Source organism: Brassica rapa, chromosome A09 (assembly GCF_000309985.2).
Source record: "Brassica rapa cultivar Chiifu-401-42 chromosome A09, CAAS_Brap_v3.01, whole genome shotgun sequence".
Taxonomy (NCBI): Eukaryota; Viridiplantae; Streptophyta; class Magnoliopsida; order Brassicales; family Brassicaceae; genus Brassica; species Brassica rapa.
Window position 1 is genome coordinate 31935454 of NC_024803.2, and position 24464 is coordinate 31959917.

The 24464-nt window shown below is 34.6% G+C and overlaps 4 protein-coding genes and 1 long non-coding RNA gene across 5 annotated transcripts; 3 read left to right on the forward strand and 2 right to left on the reverse strand.

Annotated features, from left to right (window-relative positions):
• Positions 1-1893: 1893 nt before the first annotated feature.
• Positions 1894-4318, forward strand: LOC103869085 (nuclear transcription factor Y subunit B-9-like). The gene is made up of 2 exons (XM_009147137.2): positions 1894-2038; positions 3554-4318. Exons 1-2 carry the CDS (start codon positions 1987-1989, stop codon positions 4204-4206), a joined length of 705 nt encoding a protein of 234 aa, XP_009145385.1. The 5' UTR covers positions 1894-1986; the 3' UTR covers positions 4207-4318.
• Positions 4319-4445: 127 nt separating this feature from the next.
• Positions 4446-7413, forward strand: LOC103869238. The gene is made up of 2 exons (XM_033278487.1): positions 4446-4886; positions 6864-7413. The coding sequence occupies exons 1-2, from the start codon at positions 4493-4495 to the stop codon at positions 7232-7234; spliced, it is 765 nt and encodes a 254-aa protein (XP_033134378.1). The 5' UTR covers positions 4446-4492; the 3' UTR covers positions 7235-7413.
• LOC103869086 lies at positions 7337-8441 on the reverse strand. Its single transcript, XM_009147138.3, has 3 exons — positions 8286-8441; positions 7934-7990; positions 7337-7711 (listed from the first exon to the last, which is right to left on the reverse strand). Exons 2-3 carry the CDS (start codon positions 7981-7983, stop codon positions 7477-7479), a joined length of 285 nt encoding a protein of 94 aa, XP_009145386.1. The 5' UTR covers positions 7984-7990; positions 8286-8441; the 3' UTR covers positions 7337-7476.
• A 6119-nt stretch (positions 8442-14560) lies between these two features.
• LOC103869087 (radial spoke head 10 homolog B) lies at positions 14561-17669 on the forward strand. The gene is made up of 2 exons (XM_009147139.2): positions 14561-16938; positions 17051-17669. The coding sequence occupies exons 1-2, from the start codon at positions 16043-16045 to the stop codon at positions 17436-17438; spliced, it is 1284 nt and encodes a 427-aa protein (XP_009145387.1). The 5' UTR covers positions 14561-16042; the 3' UTR covers positions 17439-17669.
• A 4138-nt stretch (positions 17670-21807) lies between these two features.
• On the reverse strand, positions 21808-24462 carry LOC103869088. The gene is made up of 2 exons (XR_004451878.1): positions 22481-24462; positions 21808-22386 (listed from the first exon to the last, which is right to left on the reverse strand). It is a non-coding gene; the product is annotated as an uncharacterized LOC103869088 (long non-coding RNA).
• Between the last annotated feature and the right edge of the window lie 2 nt (positions 24463-24464).

The following is a 24464-nucleotide window of genomic DNA, read 5'->3' on the forward strand; positions in this document are numbered from 1 at the left end:
CGGAGAGTTATGAAGATCTCTAGATTCATCTCTTTCTTGTTGATGGTCTTGATGAGGGTTTGTGAATCAGATAAGATCTCAATGTTATCAATACCGCATGTGAGGGCAATGTTTATGGCCATACGAACGGCCAAGGCTTCTGCCAGGAGGGGCGACGAGACGTGTAGTGCAGTCGCAGAGTGTTGGGATGAAGTAACTAGATCATCAATGATCCAACCGAATCCCGCAGAGCCCGTGGAGGAGTTCCAAGCTACATCAGTGTAGATCAAGGTTACTCCAAGTCGCCTGGGGTAGGAAGTTGAGCCATCATCCACTCTCTAGCTTCTGAGATCGCTTTGAGGAGGGTTTCCTCTGGTGTGAATTCCCTCTTTTGGAAGACTAATTGGTTTCTGGAGATTCAGAGGTTCCAAACGATCGATGCTGCAAGGGTTCCAGTGTCAAGCCCCACCGGGGGAAGAGAGTGAGTCTTTTTGACGATTTCCCAGCCCCCATGGAATGTGTCGAAAGTTTCTGTTATGATCTATGTGGCTACGGGATCTAGGTCCCAAACCTTTGCTGCATATGGACATTGGAATAGGAGATGGGGGATAGTTTCGACTGCGTTACATCGCACACAGAGGGGATTCACCTGAATGTTTCGAAGAGCGAATTGTTCTCCTACTGGTAAGCCTCCATGTAGGGATTTCCAGATAAAAGTCTTTATCTTCTTAGTTGTCTTGACACTCCAAACGCTTGCAGACCAATTGACAGAGGCAAGACGGTCCATAGGCGCAGCATTGAGCTTTTCCTCCATTATGGCTCGGTATCCAGATCTTGTAGAGTATTCTCCATTAGGGTTTTTTAGCCAGACAAGTTCATCGGGGACTCTAAGTTTGCTCGGCTGTAACTTCAGTATTTGTTCGCTATGGAAAGGTAGAATCTGCTCTATTTTCTCAACATTCCACTCAGCTGTGTCTGGAAGGAGTAAGTCTGATACTTTTAGTGTTGTGTAGCCCTCAGGTGATGGTCCCATGGGCCGGAGTTGTTCATTGTGGGAGAGCTATGGGTCATCCCAGATGTTGATCTCTTCACCAGTACCTATCATCCAGCCAAGTTGCTTGAGCAGAACGTCTCTGCCTATCATGACACTTCTCCAGCCGTGTGATGCCGTAGTAGTGGTCTTGCAGGTTAGGAAAGGTTCTCAGTGGCAGTATTTACCTAGTAAACATTGAGCTAGGAGTGACGATGGGTTTTTTCAAGATGCGCCATCCCAACTTTGCAAGCAAAGAATCATTGAAAGAGGTAATATCTTTGAATCCAAGGCCCCCGTTTCTTTTCGGTCTTGTCATTTTTTCCGAAGATATCCACACCATTTTGTGTTTGTCAGGTTCAGAGTCCCACCAGAAGTGTTGGATTGTAGATTGGATGCTCGAGCATAGGGATTGGGGTAGTTTGAAGCATGACATGGAATGCAAAGGCATTGAGGTTAGCACACTAGTTAGCATTGTACTTTTTCCCGCGCTTGATAGATATTTTGAAGACCAACTGACTGCTTTTTGCTTGATTTTGTCAACCATGGATGCAAACAGGTCATTTTTTCTTCTACCGAAATATCCTATGAAACATATTACTTATACAATTTTTTTTGGATATCCAATTGGCCATGCCTATTGATTATGAATGTATTAGAAAGTATGTAAACAACTATTAGAACTGAGCCTCATAATCTTTTTCCTTTAATTTATTTCTAAACACTCTTAACTTTGGTGATAAGTTAAATTAAAAACCAATGAGAGAAGAGCAGTGGGGTTAGTTTGACTGGCCCCTAACCAATAAAATCAGCCAATGGGCGATAGAGAGATATAGAGACCTCGTAAGAACCGCCTCCTTCGCCATTTGTATCATCTCTCTATAAAACCATTAAGCCATCAACCTCTCACTGCATTCAACAAATCATTCAAATAAATTTTTCTAAAGAACCCCAAAAAAAGACTTGGCAGAGAGTCAATGGAACGTGGAGTTCCTCTATCTCACTATCAACTACCCAACTCCAACTCTGGTAATAATCAAATAAGAAATGCCTATTTATATATGTACGTGCATGCATGTCTTTTGAGATTTTTCTCTCTTTACAAGAAAGAAGTAGAAATGGTTATGTCTTCTTGATATAATAGAGATTTTGGTCTTAAAAATAATTAGAATTTGTTATAAGTATGAGGAAGATGCTTATATATATGCATGCATGAATGAATTTGATATATGTATATGTCTAATCGACTTGCGTATTCATATATACATCCGAGCATGAACCAATGTTTCATATTCCGATATTTCATGCTATGTATTTTTAACATCCTTCAATGGCGGATCATATATATGTGTCCTTTAAATGTACCGGTGCATGCACAAGGAATGTTTTGAGTTTCACTTTTTTCCTATTTACCAGATTTTGATTTCGCCTTCTTAGAAATAAAGAGTCACTCATAATCGAAGTTTATATTAAAAGGAAATTTAAATTTCTTACAATCTTTTATTTATTAGTTTGTTTGCTGTAACGTCTGAGTTTTTGTTTTTCTTTTCGTTTCAAAACGAAAGTCTCGTTTCTCCACCTTTATTTGGAAATATCCTATGCAAATCTAAATACTCTTTTTAGCCAAAAATAAAATAAAATAAATTCTAAATACACTTGAACTCCGTTAGTTAACAGATATACATACTCAAATTAAGTCATTCAACTATATGTCAATTCATTCTACAAACTCACTGCTTTTAGATTTTACCACCGGCGTTAACTTATTTTTTTGGGGGGGGGTGGGGTGTCAAAACCACCGTCATTAACTGTATTCTTGTGTTTTTCAAAAAAAAAAACCATTGGGAACCTTCATATGACTTTATTTCGAGAAGAGCAAAGATCCTTTTGACTTTAATTTTCATTCTATAAATATGAACCTAACACAACAGTTTGAACAGTTTTATTTTATTGGTCTCTCACTAGCGTGTGTTTTTACTTGTTAGTACATCTCCAACCCCCACTTTATTTTCTCGTCTAAAATAAAGTTTAAAGTAAAAATACTCTAATGGTATTCTATTTTCTATTTTATAATATTGTAAACCTATTTTTTACTCTGTATATAGAATAGTTTTTTTATTTTTTATTCATCACTCTATTTTTCACTCTAAAATAAAGTACCATTAGAGCAACATCCAACTCTATTATAGAGTTACTCTATTTTAGAGAAAAAAATAAAATAAACCATTGGAGTAACTCTATATTAAAGTCGGAATTTGCTCCAATAAAATTTTATTTTAAAATAAAAAATAGAATGATAAACATAAAAAAAAAATTGCTCTATATTTGAAGTAAATTTATGTTCCACTCTATTATAAAATGGGAAATTGAGTACTTTTGCAGTATTTTTATTTTAAACTCTATTTTGGAGTGAAAAATAAAGAGGAGGATTGGAGATGCACTTATTAGTCCTTGCTTTTTACTATTTGAAAAAAAAAACTTTAATTTTCTTTGCCTTTTTTTGCTTCTTATTTTTATTTCAACTTAAAATTATTTATGAAACAGGATTGAACATGGACCATCAAGATAACTCAATCCCGGCAGCGACCGGCAACCTCATTGCCTGCGACGACAAGAACAAGAGTATCGTGCAGAAGCAACAACCATGCATGGCTCGTGAACAAGACCAATACATGCCAATCGCTAACGTCATAAGGATCATGCGTCGGACCTTACCGCCGCACGCCAAAATCTCTGATGACGCCAAAGAAACGATCCAAGAATGCGTCTCAGAGTACATCAGCTTCGTGACCGGTGAAGCTAACGAGCGTTGCCAACGTGAGCAACGCAAGACCATAACTGCTGAAGACATCCTTTGGGCTATGAGCAAGCTTGGGTTTGATGACTACGTTGGACCACTCAACTTGTTCATTAACCGGTACCGTGAGTTCGAGACTGATCGTGGGTGTTCGCTTAGAGGTGAGTCATCGTCGTTTAAACCGGCCTTTGGAGGAAATGGTTTTGGTTTTCACGGCCCACCTCAAGGCCCACCACACCCTGGTCGTTATGGTTACGGTACGTTGGATCAGTCTATGGTTATGGGTGGGGGTCGGTACTACCAAAACGGATCGGGTGAAGATGGATCCGGTGGTGGTGGTGGATCTTCGCCTTCTATGAATGGAATGCCGGTTTTTGACCAGTATGGTCAGTATAAGTGAAGATAACAATTTCATTATTTTCAGCATGCATGTCTGTTCATGTATTGAATAATTATGTCTTACCAAACATATCTATTTGTTGCGTCCTGAAATAAAATGTTAATTTTCAGCATGCATGTCTGTTAGGATATTTTTTACAAATTAAAACAGATATGAATGAGGCGAACAAGTGTTTTCCCGGTTCAGCAGTGAACCGGTATTTCATAAAGCAGACTGTTAATTTGTCCTGTCGTTCGTCACCATCTTTACGGTCATTATAAACCATGGATCACGGTCAAATTTAACCATGGTTTGGTTAGATAAACCCAAGAAGTTAAAAAGAAAGGAACCCACACACACTCTATATAACGTTCTGTTGACTATCATCCTTTTTCTTGTTTTCTCTCTGCAAGATTCGATACCAATGGAAGAACGTCAAGAGCTTCGTCGTTTGATCCCTCGTCAACTCGTTGCAACCGTGCTCGGCCTTTACACAATCTACAACGAAGGAGAGTCTGGTTTCGACCTCTCACCAGATCCAAACACTGCAAGGGGAGGCGTTTCGTTGGCTTGTGCATCGGGGTCCAACACGTTAGCTCGTATGTTTTTTATGATGGTCATCTTCAGAATCACTGTAACGCCGGTGGTGCTGGAACAGCTGCGGAGGACAAGAGAGTCGTGTGATGTCAACCTTGTGCTCGGTTCTATCTTGCTCTTGATCTCGTTCGCTATCTCCCCGTATCTTCGCTGAGTGTGAGTACTTTTCTACGTCATCTGGAGAAGCTTTTCTCTATGGAACTACGTCGTTTAATGTGGTCATCGTCGAAGATTACAAACAGCACAAACTCTCTTTTTTACGCTTTTCTTTGTTTCTTGGCACTTTCTTTTTATTTCTTTGGTTGAACATGATTTGATTAATAACAAATTGATTTTGGAGTACTACTTACAAGGTTTATATCCGTCCTTGGTAAATAAAATATTGGTTCAAGTATCAATTTTGCGTTAAGAGGCCTCGTTGTAAGGAGTAAGGGCAGTGAACCATTTATCTGACTTGATTATATGACTCCATAGCATATAAGTTATAAACTGAACCAGAAGCATGAGGTCTAGGTGAATTGGTAACAGTTGTATATATAATATTATTGCTAAACCATGCATATATATTTTCTAAATGGAAACACTTGAACCAATCTTGTATAAAATTTTCTTTTTGACGATTGCCAGTACAAAATAGCACTAGTGCGTATCCACCGTGTGATATTGTTGTTAAGATGAGGTATTTCCCTTTTTGTTGCATTAAAAAAAATAGAGAAATTTTTTGTTTATGATGGAACTAAACCAACAGTTCTACACATAGGGTGAGTGACTAATATTTATATTAAGCCTACGCTTCTAACGATTTTTTCAGAAATAATCAATTTTGGGGACTTGGATCGTTGTATTATGTCCTAAATAAATGTATTTTAATTTAGATATGGAAAGTAAGTATAAACTTTTTGAACAATGACTATGATGAATGAGACGTACTTGTTATTGAAATAATAGATTATGATAGATTGGTAATGGACCAATAAAAGAATGACTTGAAATTTAAAAATTACGTAAAGGATAAACTGGGGAAGGTTCTCAAATGTAAACAATAGCAACGGATGTGAAGACTCCAGTAAGGCACAAGTGTTTTCAACCCGGTAAACAATTTGTTTAACCAAATGATCGATTTCGGGTTCCGGTATTTACTAAAACCATTTCTACAGCGTCCGAGCGCTCTTTCTGTCCTTTCGTCCAGCCTGGTCAGGTGACACCTCTCGCTTTGAAACTTTATCCAAGCAGTTACAGCTATTATAAACCATGACGCACGGTTAAATTTAACCAAGGCTAGGTTAGATAAATCCACGTAGCCACGCTCACTCTTTAACGTACTACGAAACTCCAACAAACTCATTCTCTCCCGATTATATTAATTCTTTCTCTCTGCAAGCAAGATTCGATCGGTACCAATGGATGAACGTCAAGAACTTTTGTGATGTGCAGTCATTATATAAAATCTCAATATTACTAAACCATGTTAATATTTTTTATTCATAAAACAAAACAAATTTCACCGTAACCAATCCGTCGTTCGTCCCTCATCAGCCACTCGCTTTGAAAGTTTGAAACTTGCCCAACTTATGCCGTTAATTAGAGTACGGTTAAAATTTAAACCATGGCAATATGTTAACAAACCCCATATATGTTATGTTTATCACCTTTTTTTTACTGCAAAGTGCGATAAGGCAAGAGCGTCTTAATGCAGTGCGGCAAGAGCGTCTACATATCTCGTTTCCGTTGTAGTTACATAGTTACATAACATACATACATATATGATTAATTATTTTAGTTGAGAGGATTTTATGTAACATGTTACATGAGACCACAAACTGGCGGTCAACAACTAATAAATGAAGTAATGAACCAAGGAATATATATATAACCGTTGTCTCACAGAACCATTCACGGTCACGAAAGTAGTCTCTGGTTGTTAGCTCTTACTAGTCTAACTAACTTACGCCGTTAAGGAAAATGCCAAATTGGTTATTGTGAACCATTGTACTTAATTAGCTAGCTGTTTAACCATGGTTAGGTTAGATAAACCCTATAAAACCCCCTCCCTTCCCCTTACTCTTTAACGGATCTTTAAGTTTCCTTTTCTCAAAAAGACCAAATGGACGGAGGAGTTCTTGAGATACATGACGAGATGCGCCGAGTAACCGACCGTTTCTACGTAGCAGTCGTGCTCGACATTTTCACAAGATACTGCAAACGACGCTTTGGTTTGGACCTTAAGGAAACGAAGGAGGAGCACGTGGCAGTCTACTGGGCGAAGGAGTTCAACCTGTTAGCTCATCTATGTTTTCTGACTGTGATGATCGGAATCGTTCAAGTGCCGGCGGTGGTGGAGCGGATTAGAAGAGTGCAACCAGACGCAGACATAAGGTTGGGGCTCGGGATCATCTGCTTGTCCATCTCCTTGTCTTTCTCGGCTTACCTTCGCTGGTTCGTTCTCGCATGAGTGTGAGTCTATTCCATCCATCCCACGTCGTCGTTTACTGAGATCATTGAGTCTCTCTCTCTTTATGTTTTTTTTCTTTCTTTGGTTTTTAAGCAAAAGATATTTAGAAACAAGAGTCTGGCGTTGTCTTTTTTTTTATTATTTCATTTTGGCAGAATCATCAAAAAGCTTTCGTCTTTGTTCTGAAACAAGTTTTTGATCATAACAAATCTGACAACAAAAGAAACCGTAAGAAGAAGAATTTAGGAAATGGAATCGGTGTCTGCGTTGTTGTTTGTTTCGGCGTTCTGAGAGTCTTGGAGCAACTTCTTTTGGTGTTCCGCGTGTTCTCTCTCGCACTGAGTTACGCCAATGATGATGTCGAGCATGGTTCCGGTTGTGCCGAAGAACACGAGTGGACCTAGAGACTTGCGTTTTATTCCTACCGGGATAGCAACCAATGCGCCTACCACTGAGAATACCCATGTCCCTAGTGCACTGCACCCACCACAAAATGTCGTGTGTTTAAGCAATACTAGTATGAACAAGACTAGAGTGGACTATATAACTAACGACGACTCAATGATTCCTTACAACTCAAGAAAACAACATCAAAATCAAGAAAACACACACTGGAACTGTGTTCATCTCTATCTCTCTCTTTCTAATGATTATTAACAACCAATGAAACTTTATAGTAGCTGTAAGTAAGGAACTCACTTGGAGACGGTGCACTCCTCGAGGTGCTTCTCATTGCCTTGAGCTCCCATCTATCACCTGACATAAGTCAGATAAGACACACTAAAAAAAAGCACTCTTTCACAAATGAAACTAAAGAAAGCTTTCATAATCTTCGGCACAATACAAATATGTCCCCTAAAGAGTGAAACTAAAGCCAATTGCGAGGATTATTGAAAAAGTTTCCAACTTTCTAACGAATCAGCCATTATAGTAGATAGCTCGCAATCAACCTTTAGTTTCTGGGAAGATGAACAAACACCAATTTACCCAAGAACACGAGAAACAAAATCAATTACATCCGATTAAAAAGAACGAAGATGGAGCAAAGTACCTTTTCTCGATTGATTCGACTTGGAGAGAAACTCGAACGAAAGGGCCAAAAAGAAGAAAAGTCAAGCTTCGATTGATAAATCTAATAAGTCGGGTCGGGTCAAACCCGAGGGTGACTTAATTGGGTCACATAATTCTGTTAACCGGAATCATACAGCTCGTTGTGTAGTGGTTGGTTGGTTTTACAACTTCCACAGACTAAAATTGACGTGAAAAATTAATCAATTATTTTCCTGAAATGTAGGATTAGCCAACAATTAGTTATTGTTTATTCTGTTATTCATAACAAAATAAAACATTTTAATTACAGACGTGAAGGTAACCTAAAAAGAAATCATTTTTGAAAAACAATTAAACTTCCATTCATTAACATTAGTTAACCATTCCAAATACAAATCAAGGTCCAATCACATATATATATATATATATATAGGACTCAGACTCAATCATAGTCCAAAAGAGAAATCAACCGCAACAAAACTTAACCTTCAAACTATTTTAAAAAAAAACATTGTTCTAAAATGTAGATGACCATTAATTTACCTTGCCTATTTCAATTATGATAAATTATTTAGAATATCTCAAGTTGATTACTAATTTTCAAAAATCATAATATTTGAATTTAGAATTTAGTCATTATTGTTTAATATTTAGTATTTAGGGATAGGATTGTATTTATAAACTTCTATAAATATTTTATAAATAATTTTTAAACATTTATAAATGAGTTAGAAGAGTTAAGTATCTTTTATAAATTTAAATTATTTAATTATTATTTAAAATATTTTAAAAAATTGTTATTAGTACTTTTGCTATCAGCTTTTATCGATGATGCTTTGGTTCTTCGTTCGAATGTAACTAGTATGGCCTCCTTCCTATCTCATTTGTTCCGGTTTATGGCCCTCAAATCAAAACATTGGGCTTCGAATTAGAATTCATCTAAATTAAAGTCACTTTCTACATTGAAGCTGTTTGCAAGTTGGTGATAGAGTCGTTAAGGGAGTAATCTTACTAAAATGTTAACGAATGGAAGTTTGCGATGAAAGTTCAGATTAGTGACTAATCTTACTAAAATGTTTCTGATAATGTAAAAGAAGCTTATGTACCCGTATTTTGTGGAAGCACGCAAGGGCGAATCCAAAGATTATTTTCAGTGGGTGCACAAATTAAAGTGTATACTTACGTATGATCGTAGGTGTATACATCAAATTTGTTAAGAAATATACTAAAAAATTTAAAATTATTATGGGGGCAAGTGCATCCATAATCCTCTACCTAGGTTCGTCAGAACATCGTAGTCTATTGATTAAGGTTCAAAAGCTTATACACTTAAGTCTTTGAATTTCAAACTATGCATTTTTTTTTGCCGATTAGGATGCGAAGCTCATCAGAAGTTTTAGAGTATTGTAAGTAGAGCTGTTTGTTGTGGTGATGGAAAGAGTTTGTCTATCGCGGATGTCGTACATGCTGGACCGTCTGTCGATCCAAATGTTTCGGAAAGAACTTTATCAGAAAATTCTTATCCATCATCAATATTGCATATATTGGAGGTAGTTGAGCAGCACATTTAAAAAGTTAAGTAGAATTTTGATCGCGGTTTTACCTACAGAAGCTGGCGAGACACTAGTGTAAGAGAGATTGTATTGAGTGAACATTTGATATTGATAGTGGATTTTCCAAAACTAACCACCTCGTGAGTATATGCTGCAATCATTTTGATTAGACACTGAAACAAGTAATCTTGTATGTCTTTTCGATTTCAACTTATGCTTATTATCAGGCCCGGCCTGTCATGTGTGGGTGCCTAAAGCAAAAAATAACTTGGCGCATATATACACAAAACATATTAACAAAATGTGACATGTAGGTTTCGAACACAGGGCAAAACATAGTTATGACTTATGAAGTCGCTAATAGCCACTAGACCACATATAACTTTTAACAAATGACTGCCCCTAAATTTCTATATATTTTATGGCGCCTAAAGCTGGTGTTTTACCAGCTTTACCCCAGGGCCGGCACTGCTTATTATCGAGAGAGAAAAGTAAAAAGATCAACTAACATTGCCTTTCTATCTTTTACGTCTTTCATGATGGATGCTATATACTATATATAAGCTAGGCCTATGCAAAAATATTTACATCTTCTTTAGGTTTTGAAATGTTTCTATTACGATTTGCTGCAAACCGAATATAATTTGTCAAAAGTTATTTGTATAAAATGCTGATTTGCCAGTGTGTCGTAGTTGTTAAAGTAACAGAAAACAAAAACCACTGAATTAATATATGGTATAACGTGCAAGCCCTAAATATGTTTGTTTTCTGTCATAGTAGGTAAGAATGAGATCGATGGAGGATAACTATGTCATTCGCCTATAAAAGCAACGGAAGAAAAGACATTCATAGTGATTGTGCTTGATATCATCTATCCATGATTAAATCTCTAATAATCTGCTTGTACATGCAACTTATATTTTATAAGAAAAGTAACGCTTTTTCTAACTGAATAATCCGAATTGATATTCGAAATCTGTAGATTTGGATTTTTCTTATATATATAATTTAAAAGGGATATATTGAGGCCAATAATGATAGATTTTGTAATAGATTTTTTTTATCCCAGCTTTTAACCGGATAAATCCTAAAACCACCATAATTGGCTATTATTGATTTATTTATCATATCCACGTAATTTATCATCGACTAAACCCACGTAACATTTTTAAGAAAATAATATTTCCTCTGTATCAAAATAACTGGATTTTAAAGTTTTTTCACAACAATTAAGAAATTACAAAATTTTATTTAATCTTTCATGTTTGTATAAAAACAACAATAAGTACAGATAAATTCAACCAATAAAAAATCATACTGCAAAATACAAATAGTCAAAAACATAAAATTGCATTTTTACATGGAAACTTGAAAATATCAATTAAAATGAAATAATATTTTTTCTTAAAACAACACTTAGGGGTGTATTCAATCTAAAATTTGAGATGATTTGATTTTTAATAAGGTTTTAGATGATTTTAAGGAATTGCAGAGAATAAAATGATTTTTGTTAAACCACTCTAGAATATCACCTAAAACTATGGGATTTGAGTTTTAATTTTTATAAATAAGAAACTCCACCCAAACACTCTAAAATCACTTGAAAACTTTATAATTTCACAACTTAAAATACTTTTAATAACAGTGGATTTCAGAGTACTTTATAAAATATCTTTTATAATTTCGAAAATGAAGATCCTGTAAAGATCTTTTAAAACAGATTTGTTAGATTTTTAAAATAAATATATTTATATTTAAAATAAAAAGGATATCAAAAGATATTATGATAAAAGTATTTTAAAAATTCTATGTATTATTAGTCTTAATAAAATACATTTAATAAAATTTCTAAGTGATGGTCCAAATTAAAAAAAAAATCACACATGAAAAAAGTCATGACTTCTCTTTTAATATATAAGATATACACGAACTCATGTTCTCTGATCAACTTTAGCATGTGTATTCAAAAAGCCTTTGTCATGTGCAAGTAATGAAACGTTTGCTTACGCCGGTGCTCTTTTGTTATTTTTTTTTCATTAAGACCAAAAGCGAACTTTGAAAGTTAAAACTTTTTAAAAGAAAAATCAATACTTTTGAAATTAAGTTACCAAAAAAGAACGATGGATTTAGTCCAAAATTTAAAAGATGAAAATCGAATATCTTACCACAAGGATTCACTGATTCAAAATAGATGGCCTTCATATTACTTTACATGCAGACCAAACTCCATATTTAAAATCAATTAATTACCACACTAAAAATAATGGCAATTGGTTTTCGTTTCAAAATTGTGGTCCGGCAACAAAAACTCGTGTGATCGGTTTTGCATATACAAATCTACATTTGTAATGCTTGTGAGTTTCAGTTTGATATACAAGAGAGTAACATTTGACAAGTAAGAAACAAACAAAATACAAACTATGAGCTTTTAAATGTGTGATAATAAATTTAGACCAAACAAAAAAAAAGTGTGATAATTTCTAGCAAAATAACTGTATGCATGCATGTCTTTATTCTAATTGTCCTTACCGGAGCCGAAAGTTACATGAACGTGAATACACAGAGTTTTGACTTTAGATCTCGTTGAAATAGACGTTGGTTTTACATGATAATATACTGTTTGAATCCATTTTTAATCCAAATGTCGTTAGCAATAAGTAGTCATCGTTTAATCAAAGAAACGTAGTACGCATTCATAGATTTATACGAAGATATCAAATGGAGATAATATCATGACAACTATCCTATATATTGTTGTGTGATTTTGATAAGTACGCCTCTATGTTTCGGTTATATAGTTATTTTTCATTTATTTATTTACAGAACAATCAAAGTTTATTCATTTATACACTTCCTAACACCAAACGGGATGTTGGTAAGAAATGTTTGCTCACACAGTAACTTGATCTGATCCAACTACTATTTCTTTATTTTCTTCGCTACTAATATTTCTTTTGACAAAAAGAAAAACATTTTCGTGTGCATATTGTAATTACTCGATTTCAACCATCCTGCTGTCAGACCACTCACCAGATTTCTTACCGAAAATAAACTGAATTCATCGACGTTGTTTTTTTTTTTTTTTTTTTGGTAAAAATGTTAAAGTATATTTACCATTTTTGAGTTTTTGACAGAACAACATAGAAACTAGGAATAGACATACTGAAAGTAAAGCTAAAAACAAAATAACAACAACAAATAACATAAAGTAAAAACGTAGGTAGCCTCACCCCGCAAGACATCAACCACGGAGCAATGCATCGACTGTAGGGAGAGGAAGCAAGAGACACCAAATGCAGCCGTTGGATGGAAGAGAGTCGCTTTAAGCCCGAGAGCACGAACCCGGTAGAGTTGGCCCATTCCCGGTGTTCGCCTCTATAAAAGATGAGCAACTAACCCACACAAACCACCAGACCGGGGAAGCCACTACCGCAGAGACACCATCACAGAAGCTAGACTACACCAACGCATTTATTCAGCAAGAGAAAACAGACCATGCTGCCACCGCTCCACCCCAACCAATACAAGACAGAGACCATAAGAGAGGCGGATGCACCCTCAAGTCTCCACACGCATTGCAACAGAAGTCCACTCCGCTCAGTTGACAAGACCGAGGGAAGGGAACTCCTCACACGTACCCACCGACGAGAACCATCAGTAGGATCTCACAAGGAGGAAGATAGAGCTCCACAGGCCGTCATCGATGCCAAAACAGGGCTGATGAGGAGGTAAACCGAGACTCCATTCTTCATAACCTGCAAAAGAGGGGAGAGCAATCTACCTAATCGACCAAGGGGGCAAAGAGGCACTGGGATGATGACTTTCCACACAAGCTACACTGAGAGAAGGACCGATGACCATCAGAACTTCAAACGAGCACCTTGCACCGTCGCAGAGAACCTGGACTTGACTCTTTTGCGCCTCGATGGAGAAGCCGTCGACGGGGAGTCGAGACAACCCATGAAGCGGAATGAAGAGGCTCTGAATCTAGAAGAAGCAGAGCACTGGAGAACAGCAAAGTGAGAGGGACAGACAAAGATCGAGCAGTTAACAGAGTAGAAGAAGCTACAGCCATGGACGACAGAGCTTAACAACCAAACTTTTAACGGCACACGTAGTCTCACGGAGTAGGTCGCAACCACGCAGCAACAATCCATCCGTGCACGCCCCGACAGGATGACACAGAGGGAGACCTGTCGCCGATCTTGAGCCGAAGAAAGCCTCGCCTCCACAGCAAGACGCCAAGCTGAGGATAAACAAGAAGAGCTCGACTCCACTCGCCAACGAAGGGAAACTTCGGACAAGCACACGATACCAGAACATGGAGAGAGTCCGTCACCAAAGCTCACATACCGCCAAACCACAAGGAGAAACCAGATCTGAAAAAGAGAAAACCCAGATCCAGCCAACACCCAAACCCAAAAGCCGACTATAACTACAGAAACCTACACCCAACTCGCGTCGATACTCCAACACCTAGCAGATTTTCACCGAGACTGGAGCTTTCCTGCAGTAAAGACGATGTCGGGGAGCCTCCAGAAGCAGAGCGATGGACAAGGCAGAGAAAGTGAGTGAGACCGCGTTGTAGCAAAGAGAAAATGAGCGGTTGAGAGAGAAGGAGGAGCTTCCGGACGCCGGTACGCGCCGCCACGCGCCGTCCGGGCCGGAGCATAATAACTTAATACATACAAGTTGATAATACATTATCGTACATGCCTGAATACTAGAGCTGCCATATTGTTGGTGACGTGGTGTATGTTGATTATGAAAAAGTTTATGTGCATAAATTCATTTGATCTAATTTATTTTAACCGGAAGAAAACTTTATTTAATTTGAAACCAATTTTTTTTTTGTTCCTAATCCAAATTAAGTCATACTAATTTGGTCGTATATCTGTTGTTGTAAAGTGAACCTAACACCAAGTTCAACCAAAATATTCAAAATTTAAACTTTTGAAATTATACGTTATTTCTAAATTATTAAACCAACTCAAAACATAAACCATACAGCTGGCTTTATGTATGATTAAGGGAAAATTATCTAAATCACTTCGTTTTAATTTCTCATCTCTAAACAGCACCTGAATGTCAAAGTGACCAAATTAGACTTTCATAAATGAGTAAATGACAATTATATCATCATTTATAATTTTATTTATTTAATTATTTATTAAATATATAAAATAAATAAATATTTAGAAATATTTAGAAAAATAAAATAAAAATTGATTTTCAAAATTCTTTTTAGACAATTACACCCCCTAAAGTGCATTGTTTTCCCCACTTCAAATTAGTCTTGATTAAGCTAAAATTTCATGTGATTATGTATGATTTATTATAGACATCTTTAAAGAGATAATCATATATTGGAATAAAAAATATACTAAAAATGAAACCGTTACATACAATATATTTTGTATTCAATACGTTGTACTTTGTATTTTTTAACCTCAAACAAAATTGAAAGCAGTATAGAAGAAATATACAGTCTGGAAAAAAACCAAAAATTGTAAAATTCATCGGATGTCCAAATCAAATTTTGTTTTGTCAAATTAGTTCTATTTTGGAAAATAGAAAGTTTGCAGAAAAGCAGAAACTTTTTCTGCAAATCAGTCTTTGTTTGTAACACTTTCTGCAAATCAATCTATTAAAAATATAATTACTTAAGAGCCAAAAAAAAAAGAGAGAAAAGAAAGAAACTTTTTTATAGTAGTATGAATCTGTGAACAGTGTGTGTAGTGGCACGTGCCAGCTTTGCAACAGTAAAGCTAAAAAACCGTTCATGTTTGGATCCGTCGACCAATATATTCCCGTCATGACAGGGGAGCCTCTCTTCCTTTCATCCAACGGCTGTCTTTAACCTCAAGGTAAATCAACCGTCGGATGTTCATCCAACGGCTCACAATAAATCTAACCTCATATCTCTCTCTTTTAAAATAAGACCAAACCTGTTCTCTTCCACTCTCCTCTCCTCTCTCTCTCGTTAAAAACACAGTGAGCTTCGCCGTTAAATTTCTCCGGCACCGGAAAATTGATAAACGAGGATAGCACAAAAATCACTGTATACTGATCTTCTATCTCTCTCTCTCGTTCGTGATGCTTGTTACGACGGCGACGCGGTGGTTAGTGTATTGCCGGAGATATCAAGAACCGGAGGATTAAGGTTTCGTTTTTTTATAAAATTGTGTTTCGAGTTTTGGAGGAGATGGAAGGACAGGCGAAGCTGACGAGGACGCAGTCATCGCTGCTCCGGTCATCGTCGACGGTGCGATCATCTTTTCTCAGCTTAAACGGCGATTTAACCGAAGTCCCTCACCAGAGACAAGATCTTGAAGCCGGAGAGAAAGAAGAGAAACAGAGGAGAAAACCGCCTAAACCATTCGGGTCAAGTCCTCGAACCGGGATTAACCGGATCAATCCGGGTCTAGCCTTCACCATGGTGTCTCTCTCGTTCCTAAGCCTCTCGTCTTTCTTCTTCTTCGTCGTGTTCTCCCAAACCGAGGAGCTTCTCACCTCCGAGAACCTCCTCTTAGCTCTGATCTTCGTCGCCGTCGCTCTCTTCTTCGCCTCCAAGAACATCGCGCGTCTCAACCGAACCGTACACGCGGTCAAACAAATCTGCGACGAAACCACAAAGAGCTTAGGCTTTCAGAGGAAGAACCGGTCTAAACCGGTACAGTGGTACATCGGCGATTCCGATACCAAACCGGAGAAGAAAACCAAGCGGTTAGTTAAAGAAGGCGTGCAGTTCTACAGCAATGGAGATTTCTACGAAGGGGAGTTTCACAAAGGGAAGTGTAATGGCAGTGGTGTGTACTACTACTTCGTGAGAGGGAGGTACGAAGGTGATTGGGTCGATGGGAGATACGATGGTCATGGGATCGAGAGCTGGGCTAGAGGGAGTAGATACAAAGGTCAGTATAGGCAAGGTCTTAGACATGGTTATGGAGTTTATAGATTCTACACTGGTGATTGCTACGCTGGTGAGTGGCTAAATGGTCAAAGCCATGGGTTTGGTGTTCAGTCTTGTGCTGATGGTAGCTCTTATGTTGGTGAATCAAGATTTGGTGTCAAGCATGGCCTTGGATCTTACCATTTCAGGTAAATATTTTTTTTAATCAAATCAGGTAAATAAATTATTTTGTGATATTAATTGTTGAAATTTTGATTATTAAAACTATTAATTTTGTTTTTTTAAAAAAATATTTTGTAGAAATGGAGATTGTTATGCCGGAGAGTATTTTGGAGACAAGATTCATGGGTTTGGTGTGTATCGTTTTGCTAATGGGCATTGTTATGAAGGGGCGTGGCATGAAGGTCGTAAGCAAGGGTATGGTGCTTACTCGTTCAGATCCGGTGATGCTAAATCTGGTGAGTGGGATTCAGGGAGTCTTGTAACTTCTCTACACCCTACGAGCGAGCCGGTTTGCAGAGCGGTTCAGGCTGCTAGAGAAACGGCTAAGAAGGCAGTGAACCGGAAACGAGTAGATGAACAAGTGAGTCGAGCCGTGGCTGCAGCTAATAAAGCTGCAACGGCTGCAAGAGTGGCTGCTGTTAAAGCCGTTCAGAATCAGATGGATGGTAAATTTTGTCAAAGTTGAAACATTTGGGTGAAAGAAAGAAAAAAATTGTAAATCTTTTTTTTTTTGGTTTGATGTTGATTTCGGTTTTGTTACCGGTTTCTTTGTAACCCTGATTGAGCTAAAAGAAATGGAAAGCTTGTTTCAGAGGTTTTTAACATAGTAATTTTCGATAGTAATTACTTCTTTGACAACAATCTGTACATAGAAGAAGTATAAGAAGATGAAAATGGTTGTCTTTTGTTTTGTAAATCAACGGCTTTATGATGGAATCTTTGGGAAGAAGTGATGTTGATTGATATTATGATCTTGATCTGGATCACTGACATGTCTTTCTTTTAGATATTACACAATAATGGTAATAGTTTATTGTTACTTGGTTGCCCAAGAAAAACTAAAAATTTAGGAGAAGGATGAAGAAGATTCTTGTTCGGCGCTAAGCTTGCGATTCCCCAAAACCTATCGATTAAACTAATCCCCCAGTGTCCTAATCCAAAAAAAATATTAACTGCATTTGCATTGATACTACAACATGTTTATGGTCTATGCTCGTTAGTGTCAAAATACAATGTGCAATAATTCTATTTTTTTGTACGTTGAGCTACTTTTTCCGTTTCACAATACATGATATTTTCGTTCATGCACAAAGATTAAGAAATTATTTTTTTCTTAAAAAAAAGGTTTTAAAAATATAGTTTAAAAATTATTCAACCAATTACAAAAAAGACTACAACATTTTATTGGTTACACAATTTTCAATAAAATTAAATTAACATATTTTATTTTGAAACAACAAAAATCTTCTAAAACATCATCTATTATGAAACGGATGAAGTATCTCCAAAAATATATTCTATTATGAAGTTTCCAAAACTCTATATTTGAAGTTTAGGAATGTTTTTCTCTAAAAGCAAAACTTTAAACTTAAATTTAAAACTATTTGCATTTTATCTTATGGTCCTTATATTTGTCATAATTAATTTAAATTTATAAAAGTTTGTAAATAACTAAGCACATATATAAAAATACTAGGTTAAGACCCGCGCCTTGCGCGGAATGAACGTTATATATATAAATTATTTTATATATTATATGTTTCTAACCTATTTTGAAATAATAAATATATATTGAATAATTAAAAAGTCAGTAACTATTACCTATATAATTAAGTTGATGCGAACATATAAATAAATTTTATTAATCCAAAAGAATATTTTTTTCTATTTGATATAGTATATAATTTAATTTAAATGATAGTAACATATATATATCATATTTTAATATTAATATTTATTAAATAATGCTTTTTGCTCATATTTTTTTATCATTTGTATCTGTTATAGCAAAAAAATTAAATTACTAATAACAAAATTTTCATTGCGGGATTAATAGTTTAAGTAATTTATTATATTTTTAAAAATTAATTTTGTCAATATTTTTTCAAATTTTTTATCAAAATAAAATTGTTCAAAGTAAATTTCAAAATTAAGATATTTATTTATTTTCTTATATGACATATAATTTAATTTAAAATGATATATATATACAACCATATATATATTATTATATTTTATATTTTTAATACTTATTAAATGAGACTTTCAACTTATATGATTTTTTAATTATTTGTATCATGTCATAACAAAATTTTTAAACCATAGATCACAAAATTTGAATGTGAAACTTTTAATGGTTTTAGTAATTTAGACTCGTTTTTAAAAATTCAAAATATAACATTTATAGAATTTTTTTAATTTTTATTAAATGGCTACTATGGTTGTTTAATTTATTTTAATACTTTAAAATTAAACAAATATAATATAAGATACACTTATTTTTATCAAATCTTTATTATTCAAAGTCATTAATTGTCATATATACTTTAGCCATATTAGGTAATTTCGTAATTTTATTTATGGAAATAATGAAGCACATTAATAATGTATTTATGGTTAGTTTAATAAAAAGTTTATTATATATTTAGATGGACCAACCTATTTCTCTAAGGATTCTAAAAATCATTCTAATGATGACATGTGGCTACAAAAAAATGTTGTAATGCTTCTCAAATAATATATAGGGGATTACAACATTATTAACTAATAAAATGTTATATAAAAACACAAATTTTAAATAGAAATAACATATTAATATTAAACTTCAAGAAAATATCATATTATTCCATAAAACTATTTTCGTAATGCATATATGATCAACTAGTGTACTTCTAAGTAAAAAATGACTATTTTTTTTTTTTAATTTGTAGATCACAAACTAAAAATTGTTGAAATCATGTGATTTTAAACTTGTAAATACATTAGATCTGAACAAAAAATTAACAGAGAAAAATAAATATTGTTAAAAGACTTAACTTCTATCAATGATATCAAAACTCAGTGAATACATTCGATCTGACAAAGAAATCCTACGAAATAGCCATCTTCAGTTACACAAAATTTGTTTGGACAATATTTTAGAAATTATGGAGGTTCTGGATCAAACTTACATGACTACGAGTGTTGTAATATTAAAATTTGTGTAATAGTTATGTTTTCAAGTAATTTTTGTAAAGATTTTTTGTTGTTAAGTTTCTTTTGTATTGTTATTGTCTAAATCTAGTTTTAAAATATTTTAAATCTTATTTAATTTTATGTGTAAAACTTAAATTTATAAAAAAAAATTGAATTTTTTTATGAGATATTAAATTTTGTAGGATTAATACGATAAACGAAAAAATATTTAAGAATAATATATGATGTGTAATTGTAGGGACCAAAATACAAATAAAAATATGAAACTTTAAATTTGAAGTTTTGAAGTTTTTTTTTTAGATAGCAAAAAAATTTATATTCGAAGTTACAGAATGGTAAGAATATCTCCAATGTATGCCTCTATATTTTTTTAAAAAAAATAGAGATCTCTATTATAAATGTGGATTTATTCCTATGACTATAATAGAATTTCTTTGTTTTAGAAGAAAATATAGAGGATTGTTACTTTTTACCTTAATGAGTCATACACTGGAGCAAATCCACCTTTATAATAAAGATTTTCTATTTTAGAAATAATATAGAGATGAAAATAGAAATGAGTTGGAGATGGTCTAACAAAACAATATGGTGGTTTGTGAAAGAGGTTGCTTTGGAGAAAAATGTAAATTTGTTGGTTTTGAGACTGGTTTCTGCGGATATTATTTAGCTAAAGCTAGTTAAGTATGCTTCAGCCAAACACTTCTAGTTATAAAAAAGTTGTATTAGCTGAAGTTTTGTTATCTTCAAAATTTTCAGTTTTTTTTTTCTTTTTTGCAATATCATAGTTAACGTTTAGCAGTTAATTTTTTTTTCCAAATACTAGGCTAGATTGAATCACTCTGCAAATACACATCGACTGTGGTTGGTAATATTTGGAGTAAAATGGTGAAATATAAAAAGTGGAAATGAGAGTAAATAAAAAGTGGGAAAGAGAAAAAAAAATAAAAAAAACAAAGTTACTCTGGCATCTTCAACCCAACTGCAAAACACTATTTTAGTGTGAATTTTACACCAAAATTTTCTCCAACCCAACACTAAAAATCACACAATTTTAGTGCAACACTATAATTTCACACCAAATTTGGTGTGACACTATTCACCACACTAAAATACTATTCACTCTACTAAAACATTATTCACTTATTTTATTAATAAATTATTTTATTAAAAATGAAAAATTGAAAAAATAAAATATATATAATATCATAAAATAGCTTTTAGTGTGAAGTTTAGTGTTGTGGTTGGAGATGAATTTGTTTTTAGTGTTGAAACGTCACTAAAATAGTGTGGTTTTGACATTAAAATAGTATTATGGATTAGAGATGTTTTAATGGATGTGTATATTCTCTTGTGTAAACACTAAAAGGAATAAATACAAAAAAAATACAATTTTATCTGATGGATGACAATTCAGCGCAACTGAGAGTAAAAAAATTTACGCTAACTTTTGTTACTCTATTCATACCATTCAATCATACTCATCATCTAATTGTATCTGATTTTTGTAAAATGCGGCTGCCAATATGATTTTTGAAAATGTTTAATAACTTTATGTAGTCACATTGAGTTTGCGAATCGGCGTCAATTTCTAGGCTTCATTTGTATTGCTTTTACTGGAAAAGGCAAATTTGAAATCAGTTTCTTTTTGATACTTTGAAATTTGAATTTTTGGTGACAAAAATTGTACTTAGTTACATTATGGATATGTATAAGGATTTACAATAACACATCTGATGCATACATATTTCGTCGGATAAAAGAAATGTCGAAGAAGCCATGTGTCCTTATCGATCATGATATACTGAAGATATCATTTGGGACTTATATATATGATCTTAGATCCTTATCCTTTTCCACTCTTATGTTTTATATACGTCATTGAACACATGGTTTCTTGCTGGATTGGCCTCCCTTGGCATCAGAATACTCCAAGCATAGTTTTTTTAAATAACAACATATTAATATCAGATTTTTTTTTTTAACTCAACATCAAATTTCATTCAAGTACAAACAATTTAACCTCTACATAATTTGACCATGCAATGATGTAATCTTGTAACACCCTAAATCACTTATTTGGATTCAAACTACCCGACTGAAACACCATTGCATTTTCAACCACAACGAGAATGAGCTCACTCCACGACTCGAAATGAAACTCACCTCTTAGACCCCTGCATTCAACCACAAGACAAAGAAACAACTACTACCACATCAAACACAAGTTTAAATCAAAAAAACAGTTCAATACCAAGCTATGACCTCATAGGATCGTCATTCTGTATGTGGTCAATAGCATCTTCACCCGAAGGCGCATTTCTGAGAGAAGCTTGTATCCGCTGGCGTTCAATTGTTACTGTCTCTAGCCCCAAACGAACATAGAATCCGACTGAAAAACTACTCCTAAAAGACCATGTAATGCAGAAGCCATGAAAATACTGCAACCAAGAATTAAAATGGATTCCAATACAAGTTCAAAATTGAGGATTCCATAGGATATGAGTCGAGTCCGTAACACAGCAGCATCATCACCTAAAGGCGCAGACCAACTTCGATTCATGCCACTGTCGTTCGCCGTCTTGCACCATGGCCAAAGCCGGACAGTAATCCAGACTGAAAGACGGATCTTGGCAATGGAAAAACGCAAGCGGGACCCTGTTGAAAGCTTCAGGATACATCATCATGTCCAAGCCTCCTACGTCTGTTTATCACACCTCTCCTCCACCATTCTCACCATCATGTAAGGAGGTGATTTCAAGCTAAAAGAGTCGCCAATCTCGATTCACGTGCCATCGTTGGGAAGGATAAACCCTAGATCTGAAAAGGGAAAATTAGATCTGACATATCCTTCAATCCTAAAAGCCGATCCTCCTTTTCTCAGCCTAGCCCTAGACTCGCCTCCACTCCAAACGAAGAGTACCGTCTCCGACCACAACACGAGCTCCGTAGGAAACGATCACGTCAGAATAGCATGCATATCGTCTCGGTCTTGAACTGGGGAAAGGAAAGCAAAGAACAAATGAAGAAGGGGAAGGAGAATCGCCTCCGACACAGCCAAACCGGCCAGCCAGAGCTAGGGATTGAAATCGCTCCGGCGTTTTTCTCTCGCTCTCTCTCTCTCTCTCTCTTTTTTCGTTTTTTCTTATATCAGATTTATTTCAGTCAGAAGAATTGCGTATTTTATACATTGTAAACTAAAATAATAAAATTTATTTTTGTCAAAGTTTGATACAAGTACTTCTGTACAACACTATTGTGACAATTCGTCTCGCGGATCCAGGCTGGCTCTGTAGAGTATCGATCCTAATCTTTTATCTGTGAACTCTCACTGACTTCTCAGATAGGTTATTGGTGCGTTTGGCATTTTTTGAACCTAAAACATCTCCCTTTAACAACTCTTCCGTATGACAAGTTATTACTAATAATCTGTAGTTCAATCGGTGATAACTTGTCTTGTAAAAATATTATTAAAGGATAAAGTCCTGGATCCGAAGAATGCATGACGGATTGTTAGAGCTATTTTACCCTTTTCCAAAATATTTACAACATTGATCTAAACTGTTTTAGTGTCTAAATTATCAAGCTATTATGTGATGAATAGACCATTCGACACACAAAACGATCAAATATTACATGATAAAGTAATCACGTCCTCTGATAAAAGGAAAATGATTATTCAAGTTCATAAATATGTAAAGACATGTTACAATATTTGATATATTTCCAGTGCCGTGCGAAGGCTATTAGGGGTCTAGGGCAAAAATAATTTATTTTATATCAAATATACATATTAATTTTTTTAATACGAACCAGAAAATAAATTGTTTTCTTATCTTATATTTTAAAATTATTTTTAAGAAAAATTAATCTTATGAAAATTAATGGCAAAAGTTATATTTTGGTTACAACTGAAAATTGTATATACAAACTCAAATTATATGTAGGAAAATATTTTCGACATTCAAAATAAAAAAATATACAATGAAATTAATATTCACAACAACTAAGCAGAAATGATTATATATTATTGAAAAGTATTAAGAGATAATTATAGTTTTTATCATATTATTATATATTGATTATATGATTTATGAATATGGAGGCCCAAAAATATATTAATGTGAGAGGAAGCCTAGGGACAGTGTCCCAAAATTGATAAGGTGAGTACGGCTCTGTATATTCCTAATTGTTGGGGAAAAAGCATCCCAAGTAATATGATACTTTTCTCTGAAAAAAGAGAGAGAAGTTAGACTATGAAAATCTCTCTCTATTTGATAAAGAATTATTTTCTATACATTTCACATAACGTTTGGTTATACTATAAATTACTTTCTCACATTAGACATTTTCCGACAACTACTAATTAGATCATTTTCTGTAAAACAAGAAAAAACCAAAAAAATTTCTTTCGAAGAGGGAGTATGAGTTTTCATCTCTATTTTGTAGCAATAAATTACTAATGTGTTTAAAAGAAACACATCTATTCGTGTAGCTCTGTTTCTTTCTTACATCCCGC

What these genes read in the sequence shown, in the direction of transcription:
- LOC103869086 (XM_009147138.3), bottom strand. Translation starts at nt 7,983, where the DNA reads ATGGGAGCTCAAGGCAATGAGAAGCACCTCGAGGAGTGCACCGTCTCC. An exon ending in GAGGAGTGCACCGTCTCCAA is followed by an intron (nt 7,712 to 7,933) that starts GTGAGTTCCTTA and finishes TGGTGGGTGCAG; the next exon opens with TGCACTAGGGACATGGGTAT.
- LOC103869238 (XM_033278487.1), top strand. Translation starts at nt 4,493, where the DNA reads ATGGTTTGGTTAGATAAACCCAAGAAGTTAAAAAGAAAGGAACCCACA. An exon ending in TGATGTCAACCTTGTGCTCG is followed by an intron (nt 4,887 to 6,863) that starts GTTCTATCTTGC and finishes CGGATCTTTAAG; the next exon opens with TTTCCTTTTCTCAAAAAGAC.
- LOC103869087 (XM_009147139.2), top strand. Translation starts at nt 16,043, where the DNA reads ATGGAAGGACAGGCGAAGCTGACGAGGACGCAGTCATCGCTGCTCCGG. An exon ending in CTTGGATCTTACCATTTCAG is followed by an intron (nt 16,939 to 17,050) that starts GTAAATATTTTT and finishes AATATTTTGTAG; the next exon opens with AAATGGAGATTGTTATGCCG.
- LOC103869085 (XM_009147137.2), top strand. Translation starts at nt 1,987, where the DNA reads ATGGAACGTGGAGTTCCTCTATCTCACTATCAACTACCCAACTCCAAC. An exon ending in ACTACCCAACTCCAACTCTG is followed by an intron (nt 2,039 to 3,553) that starts GTAATAATCAAA and finishes TTTATGAAACAG; the next exon opens with GATTGAACATGGACCATCAA.